Source organism: Pristis pectinata, chromosome 1, assembly GCF_009764475.1.
Source record: "Pristis pectinata isolate sPriPec2 chromosome 1, sPriPec2.1.pri, whole genome shotgun sequence".
In the NCBI taxonomy this organism is placed as follows: domain Eukaryota; kingdom Metazoa; phylum Chordata; class Chondrichthyes; order Rhinopristiformes; family Pristidae; genus Pristis; species Pristis pectinata.
The window spans coordinates 85,277,982-85,304,592 of record NC_067405.1 but is presented as its reverse complement, the minus strand read 5'-3'; the positions used below and the strand labels follow the sequence as shown (position 1 = coordinate 85,304,592).

Below are 26,611 nucleotides of genomic sequence, written 5' to 3'. Positions count from 1 at the left end.
GATTCCATTAAAATCAACATCTGATGGAAATGAAAGGTTTGGAGTGGTGAGGGGGCAGCAGAGTGTCTCTGAAAGGAAGGTGTAAAGGAAGATACACAGGAAGAAGGAGAAGAATGTTACTCACCAGGATTGCCGTGGAGACTCTGAAGGAGAGGTGCTATTGCTAGAGGATAAGCTCACTCCACCAGACCCTGAGAAAGAACACAGAAAGAGTCAAATAGAGACACAGTGACACAATGAGATGACGAAATGGGGTTTCTCCCCCACTGCTATTGATGATACGGGATTTCCCCCCGCACCCCCCCCCCCCAATCGCTGCTATCGATGAAGCCCTCACCCTCATCTCTTCTATTTCCCGTATGTCTGCCCTCACCCCATCCCCCCCCCAGACATAGCAGGGATAGAGTTCCCCTTGTCCTCACCTATGACCTAACGAGTCTCTGCATTCAACATATCATTTTCTGCAACTTCCACCATCTCCAACAGGACCCCACCAGGCATATCTTCCCCTCCTCTCCCCTCTCTGCGTTTCACAGGGATCACTCTCTCCATAACTCCCTTGTCTGCTCATCACTCCCCACTGATGCCTGTAGCCATGCAAAGTGTTACACCTGCCCCTACACCTCCTCCCTCACCACCATTCAGGGCCCTAGACAGTCCTTCCAGGTGAGGCAGTGCTTCACCTGTGAATCTGAGGGTGTCATTTATTGCATCCGGTCCAGCCTCCTCTACATCGATGAGACCTGACACAGATTGGGTGACCACTTCTTCGAGCACTTTCACTCTGTCCGCTGTACCAGCTGGGATCTCCCGGTGGCCAGCCATTTTAATTCCACTTCCCATTCCCACACCAACATGTCTGTCCAGGGTCTATTCTACTGCCAGGTTGAGGCTAGACGCAGATTGGAGGAAGAGCACCTCATATTCTGCCTTGGTAGTCTCCAACCTGATGGCATGAACTTTGATTTCTCAAACTTCCAGTAACCACTCCTCTGTCACTTTTTTCCTCTTATCCCATGGGCCCCATCACCCCATCTTCTTCCTCTCCCCAGCCCTCTCCATCTGCCCATCACCCACACACTCCTCCCTCCGGTTCCCCTCCCCTCCTTCCCTTTATTCCATGCTCCACTGTCCTCGCCTATCAGATTCCATCTTCTTCAGCCCTTCCACCCGTCACCTCCCAGCTTCTCACATCATTCCCACTCCTCCCTCACCTGCTTATCACCCCCTTCACCTGGATTCACCTATCACCTGTCAGCTCTTGCTCCACCTTTTTATGCCAGCTATATTCCCTCTTTCTTTCCAATCCTGATGAAGTATCTCAACCTGAAACATCGACTGTCCATTTCCCTCCATAGTTGCTGCCTGACTCGTTGAGCTCCTCCAGCATTTTATGTGTTGCTACAGGAAGAGTCAAAGTCCAGTAACACCAACATGAGCTCTTTTAATCTTCACATAATAAAAAGATCAAGATCTCAGGATACAATCAGTCCAAACACAGTAAGTATCCCTGACCGATCTGTACCCTGAACCTCCATTATCATGGCTAGTCCGTCCTCCATTCCACCTGTATCTCTGACCAGTCCTTACACCATTGCTCTTCTCCAGCTGACCAGTTCATACTCTGACTCTCTATCACTGACCAGTCCATACTCTCACTGACTAGTCAGTTTGACGGACACTGACGGACCAGTCTCTCACTGACTGGTCTGTACTCTGCCACTTTCCTGACACTAAGTTCTTCTCTAAATGGAGGTCCATTGCTGAGGTCTGGCTGAGATATTTTAATCTCAGCTTTCTAACACAACACCATTTCTCCTGTCACATGCCCTATGGATCTTTTACTGGGTACTGTCTACACTGACATCCTGCAGGGCTGGTTTTGAAGAAAAGGTGGAATGTCAGGTCACAGCCAGAACTTACAACTCAAAGAAATGGGCAAAGGTACTTCGCTTTTTTGGAATAGTAATTCCTGGACAATCTCATTAGAGCTTCCTGCACTCTCTTGTAGCCAGACCAAGCCAGGCTAAGGCCACCCAAGGAAAAGACTCCCAAAGTACACAGCTCTATCATGCAAGTCACAGATGCCTGGGCCAATCCATTCAGCTGCCACACTGGACATGTTCATTGTCTGCCTGTATTTCCCTGTGTGTAGGGGATCCTTGAAATGTGAATGCAGCCCTGAGCTTTGAGTATCAGCACTGACCAACCAGATCACCACAAACGTGTCCATGAATGGCTGCACTCTGGTACTACCATTACATGAGCCTGATTATGGCAGCTGGGAATTTTGGCTGGGAAACTCACTGCAGATGTTTCTGACTCCCCCTTTGAGGTATCCAATAGAAAGGCTCATGCTTGAGGTCTGATGCCTGGAATTTACATTTTGCTTTGCCATGGTGGCTAGAAACAAGGCCTAAACTCTTGATTACATTCCCTGTATTTCAAAAGAAACACCTTTTATTCTGATTTTTTTTTTGGCCACCAGCCTTCACCTCTCCTATCGCCCTTAGTGTCAATTATTTTCACTAACGTGGAATGCTTTGGGAAGTTTTAAGAGGCTTTAACCACAAATTGCTGTTGATTTTTACCACTCTTGCATTGCTCACCCAAAGTCTATAACTCTACACCAAACAACTGTATATATGCTACTTTTAATGTGGAGCAACATCCCATGGAAGTGTCATCAGATATTGATTTAGGACTGGTGACTGGTGCTTTGGTCTGAGGGAGGTTTCAAGGACAAAGACTAAAAGAACATTAGGACACTACACAGAGTGACCACCCACCAAGATCACCTACCTGCATTGTTCCTGATCTTTTGGATCCACTCATCCATCAAAGCGCCCGAAGGAGCAGAGAAAAGATATTCAGCCCCGTCACTGAGCCTAAGGCAACACATTCAATTCAGACAATTTAAAATGCCTTTACATTATGAATCCACGTATAGGTTTATGTACAGATTCACACACAGAACACTGAGATAAAAATATAAATAAAAACACACAGACATATAATATACTTATATTAATATACATATGAAGAAAAAGAGGATAACTAAGGAGAGGATAGCTTCACTCGAGGATAAAGGAGGGAACTTGTGCTTGGAGTCAGAGCAAGTGGCTGAGGTACTAAATGAGTACTTTGTGTCAGTATTTACCAAGGAGAAGGATTTGGAGGATAGTGAAAACAGAGTGGGGCATGCTAACGTGCTGGGACATTTTGAGATTAAGGAGGAGGTAGTGTTGGGTCTTCTGAGAAGTATTAAGGTGGATAAGTCCCCAGGGCCTGATGGCATATATCTCAGAATACTGAAAGAAGCAAGTGAGGAGATTGCTGGGGCTTTGACAAAGATCTTTGTGTCCTCAGTAGCAAAAGGCGAGGTCCCAGAGGGCTGGAGAGTAGCAAATGTTGTGCCTTTGTTCAAGACGGCGAATAGGGATAATCCAGGTAGGCCAGTGAGCCTCACATCAGTGGTAGGGAAGCTATTGGAGACAATACTGAGGGATAGGATTTATGCACATTTGGAAAGGCATGGCCAGCTTAGGGACAGTCAGCATGGCTTTGTGTGGGGAAGGTCATGCCTTATAAACTTGATCAAGATTTTTCAGGAAGTAACAAAGGAGCTTGTTGAGGGTAAGGCAGTGGATGTTACTTAGATGGACTTTGATAAGGTCCCTCATGGTGGGTTGATTCTGAAGACAAAGCTGCATGGGATCCAGGGTGAATTGCAAGTTTGGATTCAGAACTGGCTTGCCATAGAAGACAGAGAGTAGGGGTGGAAGGCTGTTATTCTGGATGGAGGTCCGTGACCGGAGGGGTTCCGCAAGGATCGGTGCTGAGACCTCTGTTGTTCATGATACAAATCAATGATTTGGATGAAAGTGTAGATGGGTGGATCAGCAAGTTTGCGGATGACACCAAGATTGGTGGAGTTGTGGACGGTGTAAAGGACTATCAAAGAATACAGCGGGATGTAGATCAGTTACAGATATGGGCAGGAAAGTAGCAGATGGAGTTTAATCCGGGCAAATATGAGGTATTGCACTTTGGGAGGTCAAATTAAAGTAGAAAGTATACAGTTAATGGTAGGCCCCTTAATAGCACTGAGGTACAGAGGGATCTTGGGGTCCATAGTTTACTGAAGTGGCTACACAAGTGGATAAGGTGGTAAAAAAGGTATATGTCATGCTTGCCTTCATTGGTAGGGGTGTTGAGTATAAGAGTAAGGAAGTCATGCTGCAGCTATAGAAAACTTTAGTCAGAATGCACTTGGAGTGTTGTGTGCAGTTTTGGTTGCCCAATTGTAGGAAGGACATGGAGGCTGTGGAGAGGGTGCCGAAGAGGTTTACCAGGATGCTGCCTGGATTAGAGGGTATGAGCTATAAGTAGAGGTTGGACAAACTTGGGTTGTTCTCCCCAGAGCGTTGGAGGCTGAGGGGAGACCTGATAGAGGTTTTTACAATTATGAGAGGCATGGACAGGGTAGACAGTCAGAATCTCTTCCCCAGGGTAGAAATGTCAAACACCAGACGACATGCTTTTAAGGTTAGAGGGGAGAAGTTTAAAGGCGATGTGAGGGACAAGTTTTTTTTTACACAGAGAGTGGTAGGGGCATGGAATGGGTTAACAGGGTAGTAGTGGAAGCAGACAGTTTGGTGGAGTTTAAGGGGTTTTTAGATAGACACATGAATATGAAGGGAATGGAGGAATATGGATGATACACAGAAGGAGGACATATAGTATAAATTGGTATTAAGATTGTGGGCCGAAAGGCCTGTCCAGTGCTGTATCATTCTATGTTCTATATAGGTACATGCACAAACTTTCAAACATATATACACACACACCTTCTAGATACAGGTAAATACAAAAAAGAAATGTATGACATATACGTAAAGAGGCACAAATGTTGTACAGCTATTAATATTACAAGGAATAACTTGGTGCATTTCACATTGATTTCAAAACACCAGAAAACGCTTTACTACCAACAAAATAATTTTGAAATGTAGTTATGTCAGTAATGTAGGGAACCAGCTCACTCAAACAAGTAGACACACGCACGCACATGCACAAAGCATAAGTACATGTCAGAACATGCATATTTTGAAGTATATACTGGAACCTGCTGAACAAAATGACCTGTTTGTGTAAACACCTGGAATCAATTTGTTTAATTATTTGTTTTTCAGGATCTGGACATCACTGACAAGACCTGCATTAATTGCCCATCCTTAATCATCCTTGAGAAGGTGGAGATGATCCCCCATTCTGAACCACTGCAGTCCTTCCAGTGAAGTTACTCCTGCAGGGAGTTGCAAGATATACTTTCAAGTGTGGATGGTGTGTGACTTGGAGGCAAATCTGTAGGTTCCTCATGGTGGTCGTTTGGGGGCACTGTCAGAGTAGCCTGAGCATCTTGTAGATGGTTCACACTGCAGCTCTGCTTGCTTCTAATGCTTCAGTGGCTGATGGGTGCTGATGAAGTGAGATGCTTTGCCCTGGATGGTATGAATTTCTTGAGTTGGTCCTCTCATCCAGACCAGTGGAGAATATTCATCACACTCCTGACTTGTGCCTTGTAATACGTTATACTTCCCAAGAACCTCTGGGTCACTTTGTACTCCCAGCATCTGATGCACATTTAGGATTACGTGAAAAGGGGAACCATAGATGTTATTGCCATTTAGACACCCGGTGGCTCATTTGCCCAAAGCCTAGTAATGGATCAGCTTCCTCCATTCAGCAGACATTACATACCGTAGGTGGAAAGTGTGCTCTTTTGTGGAATCAGCAACCTCCTCACACGTTGCATCAGCGACACTGAGGGATGGTGAACACGGGGAATCCTGCATATCACAAAGCAATGTCCACAGCTTAAACAGGGGATGTATAAAATGAATGGGACATCACACACAGCTTTGATAACAAATGTAGAGCAGAGTAGAGCATGACACCACATACATCATAGGTGGCAGTGGTTAAATGGAACACAGCATCACAAAGGTCTTGGTACAGGCCAACATGTAGACACAGGAGTGCATAAAGGAGGTAGGGTGTCACCCACAACTTGAACAGAAAGTGATAATGGGACAGGACATCATCTACAGCTCAAGGCAGTCCTTAAGGCAGTCCATAGCTCAGAAAGCTGTAGAAGGAGCTTAATTCTTTTTCTAATGAATGTTGTAACAGTCTTTCAGTGTTTGAGGTGGCAATCTAATGGGAACATTTAACATCTGCAGTAGCTACCTTGAAAATGTTGGATGGACAGTACAGAGTGAGCTTTACCCATCCTCTCAGTTTAGTAACCATATCTTGGGCAAGTGTTTGATGAGAGTGTACAGGTAGCTTTATTCTGCTTCTTAAACAGTTACTAATTCTGAAACAAAACTAGAAAATGCTGGAAACACTCAGCAGGTTAGGCAGCATCTGGGGAAAGAGAAACAGTTAACATTTCAGGTTGGAGACCCTTTATCAGAACGGTTCTGATAAAGGATCCCAGACCTGAAATGTTAACTCTCTCTCTTTCCACAGATGCTGTTTGACTTGCTGAGTGTTTTCAGATTTCTGGCATTTGCAGTTTTTTGATTCAGGTATTAATCCCTGGAAGTGTTTGATGAGACAGCATGGAGGGAATTCTACTCTTTATCTAACTTGTGTTGTACTTGTTAAGAGAGTGATTGATGTATTCCATTCTTTAGTGTCAACCTCCCTCAGTTTGATAGGAGTTGTATCTGCAGGGTATTTGCTGAGTAGATTGTATTCATTCTGATAAAGGGATCAATGTTGAACTAGGCACAGCTTATTTTCTTAGGAGCAACTTAATTCCCTGAAATGGATACCCAGACATGAAGACTCACCTTCAAACTCTTTGTCCGATTCATGTAGAAGCAAAGATATTGCTTTGCTAAAATCACAAAACAGGTATCCCAGGCTTCGGAGTCAGTCTAAATGTAAAATTAAAATTAGGACCAACAAGAAAGAAGTTTAAGCCATCTTAGAGTGACCAAAGTGCTTTTGAGGTGTAGCCACTGCTATATTTGTGAAACACGCAGGAACTAGTTTCCAAACATCGGGCTCCTACATACAGCAATAACGATTTAATAACGTGTGTTAGTTTTGATTGCGGGATAGATATTGGCCAGGACAAAGGGAAGAACTTCTTCAAGTAGTGTTGTGGGACCTTTTACATCCCCCTGAGAGCACAGATATTTTAATGTCTCATTCAAAAGATTACAGTTTTGACAGTGCCGTATGGCAATGCTATTCTGACAGTGCTATTCCCTGTACAACAACCTGGAGTGTCAACCTGTGGGATTTGAACCCACAATCCGACTCAGTGGTGAAAGTGCTACTACAGCTCATGAGAGAATGAAATTGAGCTGTGGATGGTGTCTTCTGTCTCTGTAACCTGCAGGTAAACTTCACACAAGAATAGTTCAACAACTTCATTTATGTCATCTCATAAAAAAGGTGCCTCACATGAGCATTATCAAATGACATTTGACCCCGAGCAGGTATTAGGGCAAATGACCAAAAGCTTAGTCAAATTGTTGGGCTTTATTGAACATCTCAAAGAGGTAAAAAAGAGGTAGAGACATGTTGGGACTTGGGCATGGAATTCCAGCTCTCAGGGCCTTGGCAGCCGAAGATATGGCTGCCTAACGTGGAACCACTTAATTAAGAGGACAAAAGATTTCTGAGAGAGTTATAGGACCAAAAGTCCCAGTGTAGCAAGCACAAGTCTGCCATTAACAACATTCAAGTTGCGTGGCATGAAAACTGTCCAATTTGGAGCTGGTGTTACAGGGAGCTTTACTGTGTAAGTGGAGCTTTAGAAAATAGTTAGTTATTATTTTCCATCCCTCCCATCTGTTTCTACCTTAGTCCCATCGGATTGCAGGATATGCTTCCGGCACAGCTTGCCCTCCATGGTCTGGAATCCTGCAGCATCCTAATAGTAAAAGAAAGAACTCACATTTAACAGCACGACTGATGTTCTAATATACCTTATAGGCAAGAAGTAAATCTTAAGAGCTGTCACTTCTGCATTGTAACATGTGCAGTAGCCAACCTTAATACTTTGAAGTCCCACAAAGAGGTAAGTGTCCAGGTAATCCATTTTGGGGAGATTGTGTCAGAGTTAAATAGGGGAAGAAGCACCTGGAAGAACTTCCTATACTCAGGATAGTGCCTTGGGATCTTCTACCTGAGTAAACAGGTGGGACTGCTGCTTTCTGATGTGCTAGCCTGCAATATGTGATCAAAGTTTTGGTGAGGGACTTCTGATTCAAAAGCTAAAATGGTAGTAGATGGGGCACAGCCAAGGGGAATCATACAGTGGTGGAGAAAGAGCCAAGGGTTAAATGCTGGAGGAAGGGAAAGATAATAGATGAAGAACTGGCAGGAAAAGAGAGGAGAAGAAAGAGAAGAGTGATACTAGGAAAAGACATGGCAAGGATAGATTAAGAAATACAACATATACAGGTAAATAGAGAGAAACATGAGGCATATGCAGAGGCTCAGAAAAGTTGGTAAGTTTTAAATTGGTAAACTGGTTTATTATTGCCACATGTACCGAGATACAGTGAAAAACTTTGTTTTGCATGCCACCCATACCGATCATTTCAACACATCAGTGCATTGAGGTAGTACAAGGGAAAACAATAGCAAAAGGTAGAATAAAGTGTTACAGTTACAGAGAAAGTGCAGTGCAGGCAGACAATAAGGTGCAAGGCCATAATGAGGTAGATTGTGAGGTCAAGAGTCCATCTTATTATACTAGGGGTCCATTCAATAGTCCTATAACAGTGGGATAGAAGCTGTCCTTGAGCCTGGTGGTATGTGCTTTCAGGCTTTTGTATATTCTGCCCGATCGGAGGGAGGAGATGTCTGGAGTAGGTGGGATCATGTTGGCTGCTTTACTGAGGCAGAGAGAAGTGTAGACAGAGTCCATGGAGGAGAGGCTGGTTTCTATGATGTGCTGAGCTGTGTCCACAACTCTCTACAATTTCTTGCTGTCCCGGACAGAGCAGTTGCCATACCAAGCCATGAGGCATCCAGATATGATGCTTTCTGTGGTGCATCTATAAAAGTTGGTGAGTGTCAAAGGGAACATGCCAAATTTTTTTAGCCTCCTGAGGAAGAAGAGGCACTGGTGTGTTTTCTAGGCCATGGCATCTATGTGGAAGGAGTGACAATCTAGTGTTAATTACAGTCAAAATCATTGGAACGAAAATTGATCAGTTTGTATAAAAAGAGGTAATGCACTCCATAATTTTACAGTGGGGGTAATAATATACTATCCCAGGTGGTGAGCCAGAGGAACAGGAGAGATCGAGAAAGCTGCAATGGAAAGACAAGTGAGTATGTAAAATGTTTGAAATACTTGAAAAATGTAACGAGTATTGTGGCTAAATGTGTTTCTACCTGTTCATTGTTTTGTGTTCCTGTGGAACTTGGCTGCTGAGGATCGAGATGAACCATCAAGAATGATGCCGATTCTGCATTCTCAGGTGTATCAGACTCCAGCCTCTCCTTTGGGATGGGCACAGGGTCTACAGAGCAGCTTTTGATAGATCCATTTTGTTCTGGCCGATCTCCAGAGAGACTGTCCTGGGAAGAGTGCTGCCTCCTTTGAGACCTGCTCGTAGGAGAGTTGGACAGGGGGCTTTGGGACTGACATTTAGTAGGTGACTCAGTCCCGATGCTCTCACTCGTTGGTGTGGTGAGATCTTGAGATGATTGCTCCAGGGAAGAACTTGAAAGAATCCTGGAAAGTGGTCTGCGTTTGATGTCTGGTATAGGTCTGGTTGGATTTGATAGCCTCTTTGTGGGACTGTCTACTTCAGAATTGCGAAGAGAGAAAGATTTTGGTGACAAAGGTGATTGGACGACTGTCTGCCTTTGGTCACTGGCAACATCTGGATTTCTGAGGGGGGCCACAGTCCTTATGCCTGGGGAGAAGAAAAGTTCTGAGGTTGAGGGGGACCTTGGAGCAGGACTCACGACTATCTCTTTTGGCCAGGATTTTGGTATGCTCTCTGTGTCTGAGTTGGTTCTCCCAAAGATCCTCACTGGTGTTGTCTTTTTGTCTGATCCTTTTCTCTTCAGGGAAGGAACCCGAGCCACTTTTCTTTCTTCTTCCTTCATGGTTGTGTCCCTGTGGAACCCTTCTCCCTGAAAGTCAACCAAAGAACAGACTGATTACACAATCCCATCTGCCACACTCAAAGATTTATCTGGAAATACGCAATCCCATCTATCTAAAATTTGGCCAAAATTATACAAAATTAGTATTAATAACAGCTCCTGTACTACTGTACATTAAGTTTATTATCAATAAGATAAACAGCATCACTACTGTGAAGCTGAACTCAAGATTGAGATTAAGCAATGCTATTTGTCTGACCCTGCTCATGTTTTCCAGTTGGCCAAACTTCTCATCTTGAGCTGCCAGCATCTTCTCAAAATCTTCATGCTTCTTAATTAAATCTTCCACTTCACTGACAGAGTCCTGAGGAGAAAAAAAGTAGTCAGTGCCATCTATCTATAGAAGGCTCACAATAAACCCACACTACAGGTACGTATGAGATATAGCATTAGCCAAATCATAACAGAAAAGAATTTTGGTTAGGATCCTTGAGGACCTCTTGGACTAGTAACAAACATCTACATAAGAATTAACGGAATATCATTGACATCAAACATCAATTTTGTTTCTCTCCCATAGATGCTGGCTGACCTACTGAGTATTTCCAACATTTTCTATTTATATTTTGTAAAGTGCAAGTGTCTTTGCTTTTGACCTGAATCTGTCTTGTTTTACCTGCCTTGGGAAGGCTGGATGAGACATCTGAAAGGGAACTTTAGTATGTATCTATCCCATGTAGTCACAGAATGTGTAGATGAAGGAACAGGAATAGGTTATTTAGACCTTGAGCCTGTTGTACTGTCTAATGAAATCATAGTTGATCCGTAACTTAACACCATACACCCAAGCTTAGTTCAGTGCTCTTTCACAAAACAAACCTCTCAATCTCAGAATTAAAAGAACTAGCACCTTCTGCTTTTTGTTGAAGTTTCACCAGTCTACCATCTGTTGTGCTAAGTTATGTTTCCCATTCTGTGTTGTACCACCACAATAGAAAGAGAGAAAGGTTTAGACCAAGTAATAACAAACCACAAACATCAGTGATGGGAAACTTATTGGAAATAACTCTGAGGGACAAGGTAAATTATCATTTAAAGAGGCACATTTTGAATAGAGACCATCAGTATGGGTTTGTTGTAGGATGTTTGTGATTGACTAACTTGACTGAATATTTTTCATGACCAAACAAGGGTCAATATATTTGATGTCCACGTGGATTTTATGAAATCATTTGACAAGATTCCTAATGGCAGACTGAGCAGAAAAGTAAAAGCTCAGGGTCCCAATCGAGAGTGGCAAAATTGATCCAGAGTTAGCTTGGTGGCAGGAAGCTAGTGGTTGAAGGGAGCTTTAGTGCCGGGAAAGCTGCATGTGGTGGGGTTCCTTTAGGCTCACTGCTTGGTCTGTCCTTTTTTTGTGGCATATAATTAATGATTTGGTACAGGAAAGATTCACAGGAATGTTGCCTGGACTGGAGGGCTTGAGTTACAGGGAGACAATGGGTAAGCTGGCACTGTTTTCCCTGGAGAGAAGGAGACTGAAGGGTCACCTTATAGAGGTTTATAAAATTATGAGGGGCATAGACAGGGTAGATGGTCACAGTCTTCTTCCCAGGGTAGGAGAATCTAAAACTAGAGGGCATTGGTTTATGGTGAGAGGGGAAAGATTTAAAGGGGATCTGAGGGGTGAGAGTTTCACACAGAGGATGGTGTGTACATGGAAAAAGCTGCCAGAGGAAGTGGTAGAGGCAGGTACAATTACAACATTTAACAGACATTTGGGCAGATACATGGATAGGAAAGGTTTAGGGGGATATGGGCCAAACACAGGCAAATGGGATTAGCATAGATAGGCATCTTGGCCAGCATGGATGAGTTGGGCTGAAGGGCCTGATTCCATGCTGTATGGCTCGATGAATTTATGAGTGCCATTCTTGGGAATGATGGGACAATATAAAAACATGGCTTTGTTCTGCTTTTAAACCACGTTGCACCTGTTGTCAGTATAGAGGAATTTTTACTTTGTAAATAACCTGTGTTGTAGCTGTCTGGAGGTGCTGATCAGGACAGTATAGAGGAAATAGTCACGATTTTCTCCACATTCTTACCAATTTCACCTCCCCCAACACCCCCCTCCCCTCCCAAGACTTTACCACTCACCTGCACATTGGGATAATTTACAGTGGCAAAATACACCAATTCACACATTTTTGGGATATGGGAGGAAACCGGAGCACCCAGAGGAAACCCATGTGATCACAGGGAGAATATCCAAATTCCACACAGCACCACCTGAGGTCAGGATTGAACCGGGATCACTGGTGCTGTGAGACAGGGGCTCTATTAGCTGTGCCATTGTGCTGCCCTCAATCTTTGATAGCACCTTCTTTTAAGAAGCCCACACTTTCCAATCGTACTTTCCTCCACAGTCTGAACACAATTCCTGAATTTCTCTTTGAATTTATCAGGTGACTACAATATATTTATGACCCTAGCCTGGTTTTCACACAAACCTCCCCTATTGAATCCCTTCATAATTTGGAAGACCTCTCTCAGGACTCCTTTCAGTTTTCTCTTTTCCAGAGAAAAGATTCCCAGTTCCGTCCAGCCTTTCCTGAAAGAGTGTCACCTCTCTGCTCTGGTGGCATATTTGTGGATTGACAGTGGGCTCTGGATCGTGACACTGTCCTGCTGACTGCAGCCCCAATGGGCTGAGGGTAGATCAGCCAAGCCAGAACAGGTAAAGGAATGGAGGGTCTGACTCTGTTATCCCAGATAAGATAAGCATCTCTCAAGATAAACCATCCTTAAGGGAAATCAGCAAGAACCATGATGTCCAGGCCTTCTGTTCATTCTTACCCCGTAACTGCTGCCAATTATAAGCCCTTCTTTGGAGCTCAACCATGCAGCCATTAACTCAAGCTCCCTGAGCTGTGCCTGTTTCCACAATTCCTCCTCGTACAGAGCTTCTTGTTTCTCCCACTTCTTCATCACCTGATCCATTTGTTCAGACATTTCATTCAACTTCTCGTCAACCTGATGAAGAAAGGACACATCTTAGAGTTGATGGGCTAAAGCAGCACTGGCAGCATACAGGAAATGAGCTACAGTACAGGTGGGATAAAGGGTACAAGTCTCTTGGTGGCGGAGGAGAGGGAAGGGGAAGGATGTACAGGGATCTCAGGGCCTTTTACCTCTTTCGACAGGATGTGCCTATTTTCCCTCAGCTCAGTTCCGGTCATTTGCAGCTCTTCGTATTTGGCTTTTTGCTTGTCAATCTCTCGCTTGTACTCCTTGTGACGTCTGCAGAGCTGGTCAGCACCCACAGATCCCCTGGCCTGCTCTTCTGTATCCAGCAGCGTATCCATCTCATTCACCCAGGACCTGAATAAAGGAATAAACTTTCATCATATGGCTTTTATGGTAAAGAAAATACCAATGTCATGGTGACCAGAAGTATATGCCTCTCTGGCACAAGAATTAGGAACAGGAGTTGGCCTGGTGGCCCTTTAAGCCTTCTCTGCCTTTCGTCAAAATCATAGTCACAACAGATCTTCTACCTCAGCTCCATTTTCCTGCACCATGTACATATCCCTTGATTCTTTTAGTATCCAGATAGCTATAGATCTCTGTTCTGAATGAAAAGGGCTGAGCATCCACAGCCCTCCAGAGTAGATAATTGCAAAAGTTAACCACCCTCTGATTGAAGAAATTTCTTCTCATCTCAGTCCTATACGGCCTAACCCTTTTCCTGACAGCGTGATTCCCTGTTCTAGATTCCTCAGCCAGTGGAAATTTCTCTGCATCCAGCCAGTCAAACTCTGTATGAGAGAAAAGCAGCAGACGATAGAACAAACTTGTTGGGAGTATTAATCTGACCAGAATCCAGCATCTACAGCATGGCTGGGGAACTGAGCTCAGCTACAGTGTCTGTTGGTCCAAGCTGGCTATCCATTTCATTTATTGCTGCCTCTTACTGTTGAACATGGTGGCCATTGATTAAGCTGGCTTGTCTGGTTTCTGCCCTCTTACCCACAAAGTAGATCCTTTTTCTTCAAAAGAAGTTCCATCTGTTCCATGATCTACTGTTTCTCTCCCTTCTGGCCCACTCTCTCATTTGCCCTTCCATTCACATACTTCCCTCAATGCCGATGTCTCAACTCCATTATCCAATTCCTCCATCAGAACTTTACCACCTTCTCCCAATCTGTCCATCATTTATACCTCTCTTAATCTCAATCCATTGCTTGATCTCTCCATCTGTCAATCTACTCTTCCTCTCATGTTACATCTCAACCCCTCTCTCCTAACGGATGTTTTTTTCCCTTTTGACGAAAAGATTGAACTGACTGTATAATCAAAGAAAGATTTTCAACAAGAAGTTATAGTGCCTGGATTGTCTGATGCTCTGCTAGTGCAGAATTTATGAAAAAGTGCATTTATAGTTGGGACATTTCAAAACTCTTTACAGCCCATGAAGTAATTTTGAAGTGCAGTTGGTGTTGTAATGTATGAAACATGGCAATCAATATGCATAACAGGGTCACATTAAGAGCTTTTAACCTGTTTTAATTATGTTTTTTTTGCCAGGGCACTAGGTATAACTTCCATTTGTTGCTTCCATTTTATGTCCATCTCTGTGGGCAGATGAGGACTTGCTTTAAGCTCATTCAAAAGAGGGGATCTGCCACAGTGCAGCATTATTTCAGTCTGGCTGCACTGTGCTCTTGGTCGAAGCCTCAACCCTCTATCTCAGAGACATGAGTATTTGTTCACACAATGTGAGTAGGAAAGATGACTTGTTAAAATTGCTTTGGGCAGCAAATGAAGTAAATCCATATTTTATTAAATAGGTAAAGCTGGCAAAAAAAGAAAAAAATGTAAAATTCAAACACACCCTGTGAAAACTTAAATAGTACCTGAACAGAGTTGATAGTTCATTATGGCACCTTGTGACAGGAGACATTTTGAAACAGTGTCAATAGAGTAGGGTTTAAAGATATCATAAGAGGTGCCAGAAGGATTTTCCATGTTAAATGTATATACAAGAAGCATGAATCAAAATTGCCACAAGTGAAGTAAATGATGTTGACAAGAATAACATGATGGACAGTCCCTCAGGATTGAGGATGGCTTGTTTCCACTATACTTTTGTGGGTTCTGGGGTATCTGCAGAGGGCAATGTGCAAACCAGTCTCCCACAAATGAGAAAGGTGGTGGCTAGTAGGGCAGGTGGGTGGGTAATCTGTGCAGCTTTTACTTTTGTTTTAAACTTCATTTGTTATTTTTCAGCTCATAGATGACACCACTGTTGTTGGTAGAATCTCAGATGGCGATGAGGAGGTGTACAGGAGTGAGATGGATCGGCTGGTTGAGTGGTGTTGGAACAATAATCTCACACTCAATGTCAGCAAGACCAAGGAATTGATTGTGGACTTCAGGAAGTGGAAGTCGGGAGAACACACACCAGTCCTCATTGAGGGGCCAGCGGTGGAAAGGGGGAGCAGCTTCAAGTTCCTGGGCATCAACATCTTGGAGGATCTATCTTGGGCTCAACACATTGATGCAATCAGGAAGAAGGCACGCCAGCGGCTCTACTTCGTTAGGAATTTGAGGAGATTTGGTTTGTCACCAAAGACTCTGACAAATTTCTATAGATGTATTATGGAGACCATTCTGACTGTTGCATCACAGCCTGGTATGGACCCTCTAATGCACAGGATCGCAAGAGGCTGCAGAGGGTTATAGACTCAGCCAGCTCCATCACGGGCACAACCCTCCCCACTTCCCTTCGAGGAGGAGGTACAGGAGTCTGAAGACCCACTCCCACCGCCATCAGATTTCTGAATGGTCCATGAACCCATGAATACTAGCTTGTTATTTCTTTTTTCTTGCAGTATTTACTTATTTTTGTAATTTATAGTAATTTTATGTCTTTGTACTGTACTGCTGCCGTTAAACAACAAATTTCACGTTATACAAGTCAGTGACAATAAATCTGATTCTGATCAGATCACCTTTAATTTTACAGAATGGTGGAAAAAGCTAATTGGCCTATTACTGTTTCGACTTCTCATGTTCTTATCGCTCAATGCTAGGGTTTCCAATCCGCAATGTCTCAAGGAGCTGAAGATAAATCCCCAGAGCATGGAGTTAATGGGATGAATGGCCTCCTTCTGTGTTCTGCTCTAGGATTCTATGAAAACATTTCTTCAAACATTTAGTTACAATAGTATTATTGGTAAGAAAAAGACTGCTTCATCATCAGTCAAGATGAATCCAATTGGATTTCAAGAGTCTGCCCCTCTTCCATTGGCAGGATGCTCAGAGGATGGACTAATATTGGGAGCATGGGACAGAGAGGTGCAAGCTCATGTGAAGTAATCTCTAGCAAATCCACTGGATTTTGGTCAACCTCTCAATCACTCTATTACACCATAATGAAGAGCTACCACTCGCCACAACCTACATGAAAACCCGGCAGTCGCTGACGTAAGCCTGGATTTGCTCAGCTTCAATCAGCTTTTCCTTCCACTCCCTGGCTTTCTGGTGCAGCTTATCCCAGGACATCACCACCTCTTCTAGACGTTCTTGCAGGTTCTCCCTAATGTGTGGGTACATCTGATCCAATCTCCTGGCTTCTTCGCCAATTCGTTCAACTTCACTACTTATGGCTCCCAGCTCCCTCTGCAAAAAAGAACGAGATTGTCAGGCAAAATTGCATTTGCATCCAGCAGAGGCCTTTATCAATATGAACACGAATAACCCTGGATGAATATAATCCTCTGAATAACCTCACTGGGTAATCTGTCATGTGGCATCTTAATTGATGCCTTTTGGAAATCTAAATAATGATAAAGCCCATATCAATCTGACTTCATAAATAACCTAATGATAAAGCCTGTATCAGTCTGAATACCAATAACAGTACTTGTAAGTATCGAGAAGATTAAAGTCACATTGGTACTTGTTTCAGTTCTGTTCCCTAGCCATCAAAGTCATCCCATTCCCTTGCTGAACCAAACTGTTTATAGCCTATTTGACACCAAGATGACCTTCCAACCCAGGTAACCCACTTCCATAACACTCCCTATCTCCCCTATCCCTGCCTTAGCTCACCCACATTACTTTTGGACTATTATATTGCTCTCCTGGCTGGCTTCACACCTTCCAGACATGAGCTTAACTAGAACTCTACTGCTTGTCTCCCAACTTTTCACATTTATATGGACTGAGACAAGCAGATTAACACTTCATTAGTAAAAAAACAACAAATTACTTGAGGGCACTCATGATGAATTTTCTACACCAGTATGTCCAGGAAGTAATATGGGACAGGGTATACTAGATTTAGTAGCAATTATTGAACCAGATTCAATTAAAATCCTAAAGGTAGAATATCATTGAGCTAATAGTGGTTGAAATATGATTGAGTTCAGTGCAGGACATGAGATGGAGAAACCCATCAGAGCTGCTAGGATTCTAATTTAGGCCAGGCAGTTTTCAATACGAGTGCACTGCCTGCTGAGAAACACGTAATGGATAAATAGATCCAAGGCAGAGTGGCTACACACTGTAGACCAAAGCCTGTCTCTTACCTCCACACCTTCATGTTGCCGTAACAACATTTGTACACAATTCAAATCGTGACCAAGGTCGTCTGTGCCCAGTGTGCTGTCCTTCTCCTGGATCCAAGCCTTCAGATCAGACACATCGTAGTCGAATCGGTGAACTTCGTGTGCTGCTCTCAGATTCTGGAGAAAGGGTACACAGCCAGTTAGAATCATAGCCCTTCCTTTCCCACCTATTAGAGGCAGTTTAAAGACATCTGACTAGTAGGAATATTCTCAACACCTGGAACAAGCTGAACAAGGGAAAAAGACCACAGCTGACTTCAGTCCAAATCCCATCTAATTTACCCACTTTTTCTATGACTTGTATGGTTTCTTTCCTCAACTAATATCATCCTGGGAAGTTATCCTTCATTGTTATAAGTTGCCAATTAGCGTCAACATGCCACAAAGGCAATCTATGGAGATCATCACAGTTCAATGGGGATAATACCATGGAACAGGTTCTTCCCTCATCTCTTCCTTCTAGCAGTAACTCCACAGTGATAGTGACATATACTGCTCATTAGAATTGGAATATTATTGTCACATACCGAGGTACAGTGAAAAATTTGTCTTGCATACTGTTCATACAGATCAATTAATTACACAGTACATTGAGGCAGTACAAGGTAAAACAATACAGAATACAGAGTAAAGTGTCACAGCTACAGAGAAAGTGCAGTGCAGGTGGACAATAAGGTGCAAGGTCATAACAAGGTAGATTGTGAGGTCAAGAGTCCATTTTATTGTACCAGGGAACATTTCAATAGTCTTATAACAGCAGGATAGAAGCTGTCCTTGAGCCTGGTGGTACGTGCTTTCAGGCTTTTGTATCTTCTGCCTGATAGGAGAGGGGAGAAGAAAGAATGTCTGGGCTGGGTGGGATCTTTGATTATGCTGGCTGCTTTACTGAGGCACCGAGAATTATAGACAGAGTCCATGGAGGGGAGGCTGGTTTCTGTGATGTGCTGAGTTGTGTCCACAACTCTCTGCAGTTTCTTGTGGTCCCGGGCAGAGTAGTTGCCATACCAAGCCGTGATGTATCTGGATAGGGTGCTTTCTATGGTCCATCAATAAAAGTTGGTGAGTGTCAAAGGGGACATGCCAAATTTCTTCAGCCTCCTGAGGAAGTGGAAGCGCTGGTGAGCTTTCTTGGCTGTGGTGTCTATGTGGTTGGACCAGGACAGGCTATTGGTGATGTTCACTCTTAGGAACTTGAAGATCTCAACCCTCTTGACCTCAGCATTGTTGATATAGACTGGTGCATGTGCACTGCCCCCCTTTCCTGAAGTCAATGACCAGCTTTTTTGTTTTGCTGACATTGAGGGAAAGGTTGTTATCATGACACCAGGTCACCAAGCTCTCTATCTCCTCCTGTACTCCGACTCATCGTTATTTGAGATACGGCCTACTATGGTGGTGTAGTGTGAAAGGTCATGGCTGTCACGTGACACCATCAAGTACTGGTTGAAAGCGACACCACCGTCAATCAAGGTCTGGCTCCACCCACTTATTAGTACACACTCTTGACCATTGGTTCCCATACACATCTTTGGTACCTGGCCACGACCTATTGGACCTGTTGAGGTACTTGAGCTGGCTCCACCCAGCTCTCCAGCACTATAAAGAATGCCATATGTGCGTGGCTCTCTCTCTTTTGATTGCTGCAGGAGTCAAAACCACACTGAGGGACAATTGATGAGAGTGTGAATTCCACAGAGGGTTAGGAGCGTCCTAAGTAGATTCCCAGTAGCATAGAGCCGATGCTTGTCCAGAGTCAGGGGGGTCAGGCACTGTATTGCGTTTTTCCTGATCGTTTGTAACTAGCTTGCTCTGTGTGTGTGTGTGTGTGTGTGTGTGTGTGTGTGTGTGTGTGTGTGTGTGTGTGTGTGTGTGCACTTCACTCCCATTGCGACTCCCCCAACGTTTCGCGATCACCTGTGTGTGTGTGTGTGTGTGTGCATTGATTCCTGTTCATTCTGTTCCCGCATTTGTCTTTTTGAATAAATCATTTTCCAAAATCCAAAGACTGTGTCCAGAATCCTCTACCTTTGAGACCCCAAAGAACCTTTTCTCACAACAGGTGGTATCATCTGCAAAATTGTAGATGGCTTTAGAGCAGAATCTGGCCACACAGACATGAGTGTATAGGGAGTAGAGTAGGGGGCTGAGGACGCAGCCTTGTGAACACCAGTGTTGAGAATAATTGTGGCAAAGGTGTTGCTGCCTATCTTTAGTGATTGTGGTTTGTTGATCAGGAAGTCAAAGATCCAGCTTCAGAGGGAGGTGTTGAGTCCCAGGTCTCGGAGTTTGGTGATGAGTTTGCTTGAAATTATAGAATTGAAGGTGGAGCTGTAGTCATAAACAATAGTTTAACGTAGGTGTCTTTACTGTCCAGATGCTCCAGAGATGAGTGTAGGGCCAGGGAGATGGTGTCTGCCGTAGACCTGTTTCGGAGGTAGGCAAATTGCAGTGGGTTGAGGTTTTCTGGGAGGCTGGAGTTAATGTGTGCCATGACCAGCCTCTCGAAGCACTTCGTGATGGTGAATACCAGAGACACTGGGCAGTAGTCATTAAGGCACATTACCATGTTTTTCTTAGGTACCAGGATGATAGTGGTCTTCTTGAAGCAGGTGGGAACCTCAGATTGAAGCAGGGAGAGGTTAAAATATCTGCAAATACCCTCACCAGCTGATCTGCACAGGATCTGAGGACAAGGCCAGGGACACCATCCAGGACAGGTGCTTTCCGCTGGTTCACTCTCCATAAGACTGATCTTATGTCCTCAACAGTGACCATGGGTTCAGGTCCATTGGAGGCTGTTGGGATGGGTTGTGACATACCAATCTTCATCCGTTCAAAATGTGCATACAATGCGTTCTCATCGGGAAGGGATGCGCTGTTGGCGATGATGCTGCCTGACTTTGTTTTGTTGCCCATTATAGCATGTCAGCCCTGCTACAACTGACGGCTGGTCTGGGACTCGATTTTGGACTGTATTGTCTCTCGGCATCTCTGATAGCTTTATGGAGGTCGTACCTCGATTTCTTGTGAAGGTCAGGGTCACCTGATTTGAATGCTGTTATCCTAGACTTCAGTAGGGAATGGATCTCCCGGTTCACCCATGGTTTCCAGTTTGGGAACACCCTGATTGTCCTCTTTGGTACACAGTCCTCAACACACTTGCTGATAAAGTCCGCAATGGTGGTGACCTACTGATCTAGGCTGGTATCTGAGTCATCCTAGCACACCGTTAAACTGTCACCCTGTCAGAATGCTTCATCAGTATAAGCCTGTCATAGAACATACATAGAACAGTACAGCACCGGACAGGCCATTCAGCCCTAATGTTGTGCCGAACTTGATGCCAATTTATACTAAGTGTCCTCTTCCTGTGTATCTCCATTCCCTTCAGATTCATGAGTCCATCTAAAAGCCTCTTAAACTTCACCAAACTGTCTGCTTCCACTACTAGCCTGGTTACCTATTTCAGGGACCTACCACTCTGCATAAAAACTTGCCCCTCACATTGCCTTTCAACTACCCCCTCCAACCTTAGAAACATGTCCTCGGGTGTTTGACACTTCTACTTTGGGGAATAGATTCTGACCATCTACCCTGTCCATGCCTCTCATAATTTAAAAAATCTCTATCAGGTTCCCCCTCAGCCTCCGATGCTCTGGGGAGATCAACCCAAGTTTGTCCAACATCTCTTTATAGCTCATACCCTCTAATCCAGGCAGCATCCTGGTAAACCTCTTCGGCAGCCTTTGCACAGTCTCCACATCCTTCCTGTAATAGGGAGACCAGAACTGCACACAATACTCCAAGTGCAGTCTGACTGAAGTGTTCTATAGCTGCAGCATGACTTCCTTACTCTTATGCTCAACACCCCTACAATGAAGGCAAGCATGCCATACACCTTCTTTACCACCTTATCCACTTGTGTAGCCACATTCAGTGAACTATGGACCTAGACCCAAAGATCCCTCTGTACCTCAATGCTATTAACTGTATACTTTCTACTTTCATTTGACCTCCCAAAGTGCAACACCTCACATTTGTCCAGATTAAACTTCATCTGCTACTTGCCTGCCCATATCTGTAACTGATCTATATCCCACTGTATTCTTTGATAGTCCTTTACACTGTCCACAACTTCACCAATCTTAGTGTTATCTGCAAACTTGCTAATCCACCCATCTACATTTTCATCCAAGTCACTCGTAAGCAACCGAGGTCCCGGCAACGACCCTTGCGGAACACCACTGGTCATGGAACTCCATCCAGAATAACAGCCTTCCACCCCTACTCTCTGTTTTCTATGGGCAAGCCAGTTCTGAATCCAAATTTGCAATTCACCCCAGATCCCATGCATCTTTATCTTTTGAATCAACCTACCACGAGGGACCTTATCAAAAACCTTACTAAAGTCCATGTAGGTAATGCCCACTGCCTTGCCCTCATCAAGCTCCTTTGTCACCTCTTCAAAATAATCAAGTTTATAAGGCATGACCTGCCCCACACAAAGCCATGCTGATTGTCCCTAAGCAGGCCATGCCTTTCCAGATGGGCATAAATCCTATCCCTCAGTATCCTCTCCAATATCTTCCCTACCACTGATGTGAGGCTCACTGGCCTACAGTTACCTGGATTATCCTTATTCCCCTTCTTGAACAAAAGCATAACATTTGCTACTCTCCAGTCCTCTGGGACCTCGCCTTTTGCTAGTGAGGACACAAAGATCTTTGTCAAAGCCCCAGCAATCTCCTCACTTGCTTCTTTCAGTACTCTGAGATATATGCCATCAGGCCCTGGGGACTTATCCACCTTAATGCTTTTCAGAAAACCCAGCACTACCTCCTCCTTAATCTCAAAATGTCCCAGCACGTTAGCATGCCCCACTCTGTCTTCACTATCCTCCAAATCCTTCTTGGTAAATACTGATGCAAAGTTCTCATTTAGTACCTCAGCCACTTGCTCTGACTCCAAGCACAAATTCCCTCTTTTATCCTTGAGTGGACCTACCGTCTCCTTAGTTATCCTTTTTTTCTTAATGTAAGTATAAAATGCCTTGTTATTCTTCTTGATCCTGCTCACTAAGGACATTTCATGGCCTCTTTTGGCTTTCTTAATTGCCTGCTTAAGCACTTTCCTGCTATCTTTATATTCCACAAGGGCCCGGTCTGATCTTAGCTTCCTAAACCCTACGTATGTTTCCTTTTTCTTCCTGACTAAAATTAGGACCTATCAAGTCATCCAAGGTTCCCTTCTCTTACAATCCTTGAATTTACTCTTTACCAGAACATGCTGATCCTGAACTCTGACCAGCTGGTCTTTAAACATCTCCCACAAAAGGCAATTTCTGACTAAACTTGACACCAGTGGCAGGACTTGCACAATATAACTTCCTAAAAGGCGAGATCGGGTAGCATATGTGGCAGCGACCCATCACTCCCGGATGAGCTCAATGCCTTTTATGCACGCTTTGATAGGGAGAACTATGACATATCGACATGAGCCCCCACATCTCTGGATGACCCTGTAATTTCAGTCTCTGAGGCGGATGTCTGGACATCCTTCAACAAAAGGTGTCTGGTCCAGATGGTGGACCTGGCCGAGTACTAGGGATGTGTGCGGATCAACTTGCTTCAGAAAGGCATCTATTGTACCAGTGCCCAAGAAGAGCGTGGTGACCTGCCTCAATGACTACCGTCCAGTAGCACTTACATCATAACTGTAATGAAGTGCTTCAAGAGGTTGGTTATGGTGAGAATTAACTCCTGCCTCAGAGATGACCTGGATCCACTCCAGTTTGCCTATTGCCACAAAAGGTCAGCAGCAGATGCAACTTCTCTGGCTCTTCACTCTGCTCTGGACCATCTGGACAACAGAAATTTATCAACTACAGTTCAGCGTTCAACACAACTATCCTATCCAAACTCATCATCAAGCTTCAAGACCTGGGCCTCTGTACCTCCCTTTGCAGCTGGATATTCTACTTCCTCATCGGCAGACCTCAGTCAGTGAGGATTGATAACAACATCTCCTCCTCGCTGATCATCAACAGAGGTGCACCTCAAGGCTGCGTGCTTAGCCCCTTGCTCTACTCTCTATACACACATGACTGTGTGGCTAAGCACAACTCCAACGCCATCTTCAAATTCGCCGACAATACCACTGTAGTTGGATGAATCACAGGTGGCGATGAGTTGGCTTACTGGAGCGAGACAGGACACCTGGTTGAGTGGTGCTGCAGCAACAACCTCTCACTCAACGTCAGCAAAACTAAAGGGCTGGTTGTTGACTTCAGGAAGGGGAAGGATGGTGAACATGCGCCAGTCTATGTTGGGGGATCAGCAGCAGAGAGAATAGGCAGCTTAAATTCCAGGTGACCTGTCAGGTGACCTGTCCTGGCCCTAGCACATAGACGCAATCATAAGGAAAGTGTGCAAGGAGATTCGGCTTGTCACTAACACTCTAACAAAGTTTTACAGATGTACTGTTGAAAGTATCCTGACTGGTTGCATCATGGTCTGGTACAACAATTCAAATGCACAGGAATGTAAGAAGCTGCCGAGTAGTGGACTCTGCCCAATACATCACTGGCGCATCCCCCCCACCACTGGTAGTATCTACAGGAGGTGCTGCCTCAAGAAGGCAACATCCATCATCAAAGATCCCCACCATCTGGGCCATGCCATCTTTTTGCAGCTACCATTGGGCAGGAGGTACAGAAACCTGAAGTCCCACACCACCAGGTTCAAGAACAGCTACTTCCCCACAACCATTTCTACCAACCAGCAAAATCCTTATCACTACCTCAGTATAGCAACACTATGACCACTTTGATCACTTTGCACTAAAATGGACTTTGTTTCTTTTAGTTCAAATTGTGTTCTTTCTTGTAAAAATTGTGTATGACTTGTGTTTAATTGATGTTTTTCTTGTGAATGCTGCTTATATGATGCTATGTGCCTGTGATGCTGCTGCAAGTAAATTTTTCATTACACCTGTGCCTACATGTACTTGTGCATATGACAATAAACTCAACTTTGACTTTGACCTGTCAGACGTGGACCTGTCCAACAGCAGCTGCTCCCAATCAACGCCCCTTAGCTCCTGTCTTATCCTGTTGTAACTTGCCCCCCCTCAATTTGGTACCTTCCCACAAGATCTAATTTCGTCCTTGCTCATAACCATCTTAAAACATTATTGATCTCACAGCACAGTTTGAAATTCTCCAGATGCCCAAGCCAAAATTCCTCTTAATTCATACTACAAAAACATATTAGTTACTCATCAGTCTCCTGCTCTGTGGGGATCCTCTTCTGTGCATAATACATATGGTCCATAAATAGTGATGCAATTTTGAGTAATTAATTAGCTGTGTTAATGCTGGCATAGGGCCTCTTATAAATGCCGCTGATCTTTTGCAACACAAAGTGGGATGTAGCAGCAGCAAAGATTAAATCTTCCATCTTAAACCAAGGCTTTGCCTCCTATCTGGGATCGTTGTAAAAGATCCCAATGCAACTGGTTCAAGAGGAGAGACTGGATAGGCTGGGTTTATTTTCCTTGGAATGGAGGAGGCTGAGGGAGGACCTGACTGAGGTACACAAAATTTTGAGAGGTATAAATGGGATAGATAGTGAAAAACTTTCTCCATAACAGAAGTATCTAAAACTAGTGGGTTTAAGGTAAGGGGTAAAAGGTTTTAATGGGATCTCAGGAAGAATTTTTTTTTAATCCAGAGTGTGATTAGAAATCTGCAACGCACTGCCTGAGTGGGTGGTGGAGGCAGAGACTCTCAGGGCACTTAAGAAGCATCTGGACAAGCACTTGAATCAGCGAGGCATAGGAGGCTACAGACCAAGTGCTGGGAAATGGGGTTAGTATAGTCAATGGTTGGCAAGGAATGAAGGAATGGAGGACCTGTTTCTGTGCTGTATAACACTCAGATTATAAGATTATGTGGTCATTATGAAACCACTATTTATGGGATCTTGCCATGCACAATTTTCCTGCTGCATTTCCTACATTATAACAGTAACTACAGTTCAAAACTACTGCACTGGTTGCAAGGTGCTCCAGGACTGCCTCAGGTTGTGGATATTGTGCATGACCCAACTGCGGTTACTCAATATACCAGTGAAGGGAGCTGCACACCACAATATCGACCACATCTGCACACAGGATTTGGACAGGGTTCTGATACTGATGGCACCAGCACATGAGATCACAGTTCTCTTGTTTACTGAACGATGTGCTCCCCTAATCCTCTTTAACAGCCAGAGGATTGAATTTTAGTGGATACCTAGGGTGCCGAATGGTTAAAATGTCTTGTTATTTATCCATCCTGAAGACATCCAATTCTGTTAAAATAGTGGAAAGCAGCAAATATAACCTTTCTAAACAGCTTACAATCATCATTTGATCACCCCTAAAAGCAAAGCACTGCAGATGCTAAAATTCATTAAAAAACACTGAGAATGTTAGGAAGACTCAGCAGGTCAAGCAGCATCTAAGGAGAGAGAAATAAAGTTAATTTTTCAGGTTGAAAGATCACCAAGGTAACACAATAACTCTGCTTCTCTTCCACAGAAGCTGCCTGAACCGTCGAGTATTTCCAGCATTCATTGTTTTTATTCCCAATGTGAGGAAGTTCGTGCCTACATTTGTTTTTGCAGTCCTAATGGGCTGAGAGTACCAGGATTGTTTCTGAGCCTCAGACAATAGGTAGGAAGCAGTCAAGTAAAGCCTGGTAATTTCATCTAGTGAGTGCTCAATGAGATGGGTGCAGGAAATTGCCACAGTAACATCCTGGCACACTCACTCACAGG

The 26,611-nt window shown here is 44.1% G+C and overlaps 1 protein-coding gene across 1 annotated transcript in view; it reads right to left on the bottom strand.

Annotated features, from left to right (window-relative positions):
- Positions 1-26,611, bottom strand: part of sptbn5 (spectrin, beta, non-erythrocytic 5) — a 189,917-nt gene that overhangs the window by 9,566 nt on the left and 153,740 nt on the right. The window contains 11 exon segments of the mRNA XM_052012749.1: positions 125-191; positions 2,803-2,888; positions 5,764-5,852; positions 6,864-6,950; positions 7,886-7,957; positions 9,433-10,182; positions 10,415-10,519; positions 13,015-13,191; positions 13,350-13,539; positions 16,625-16,842; positions 17,754-17,909. Of these exon segments, the coding sequence (XP_051868709.1) occupies positions 125-191; positions 2,803-2,888; positions 5,764-5,852; positions 6,864-6,950; positions 7,886-7,957; positions 9,433-10,182; positions 10,415-10,519; positions 13,015-13,191; positions 13,350-13,539; positions 16,625-16,842; positions 17,754-17,909 (1,997 nt within the window).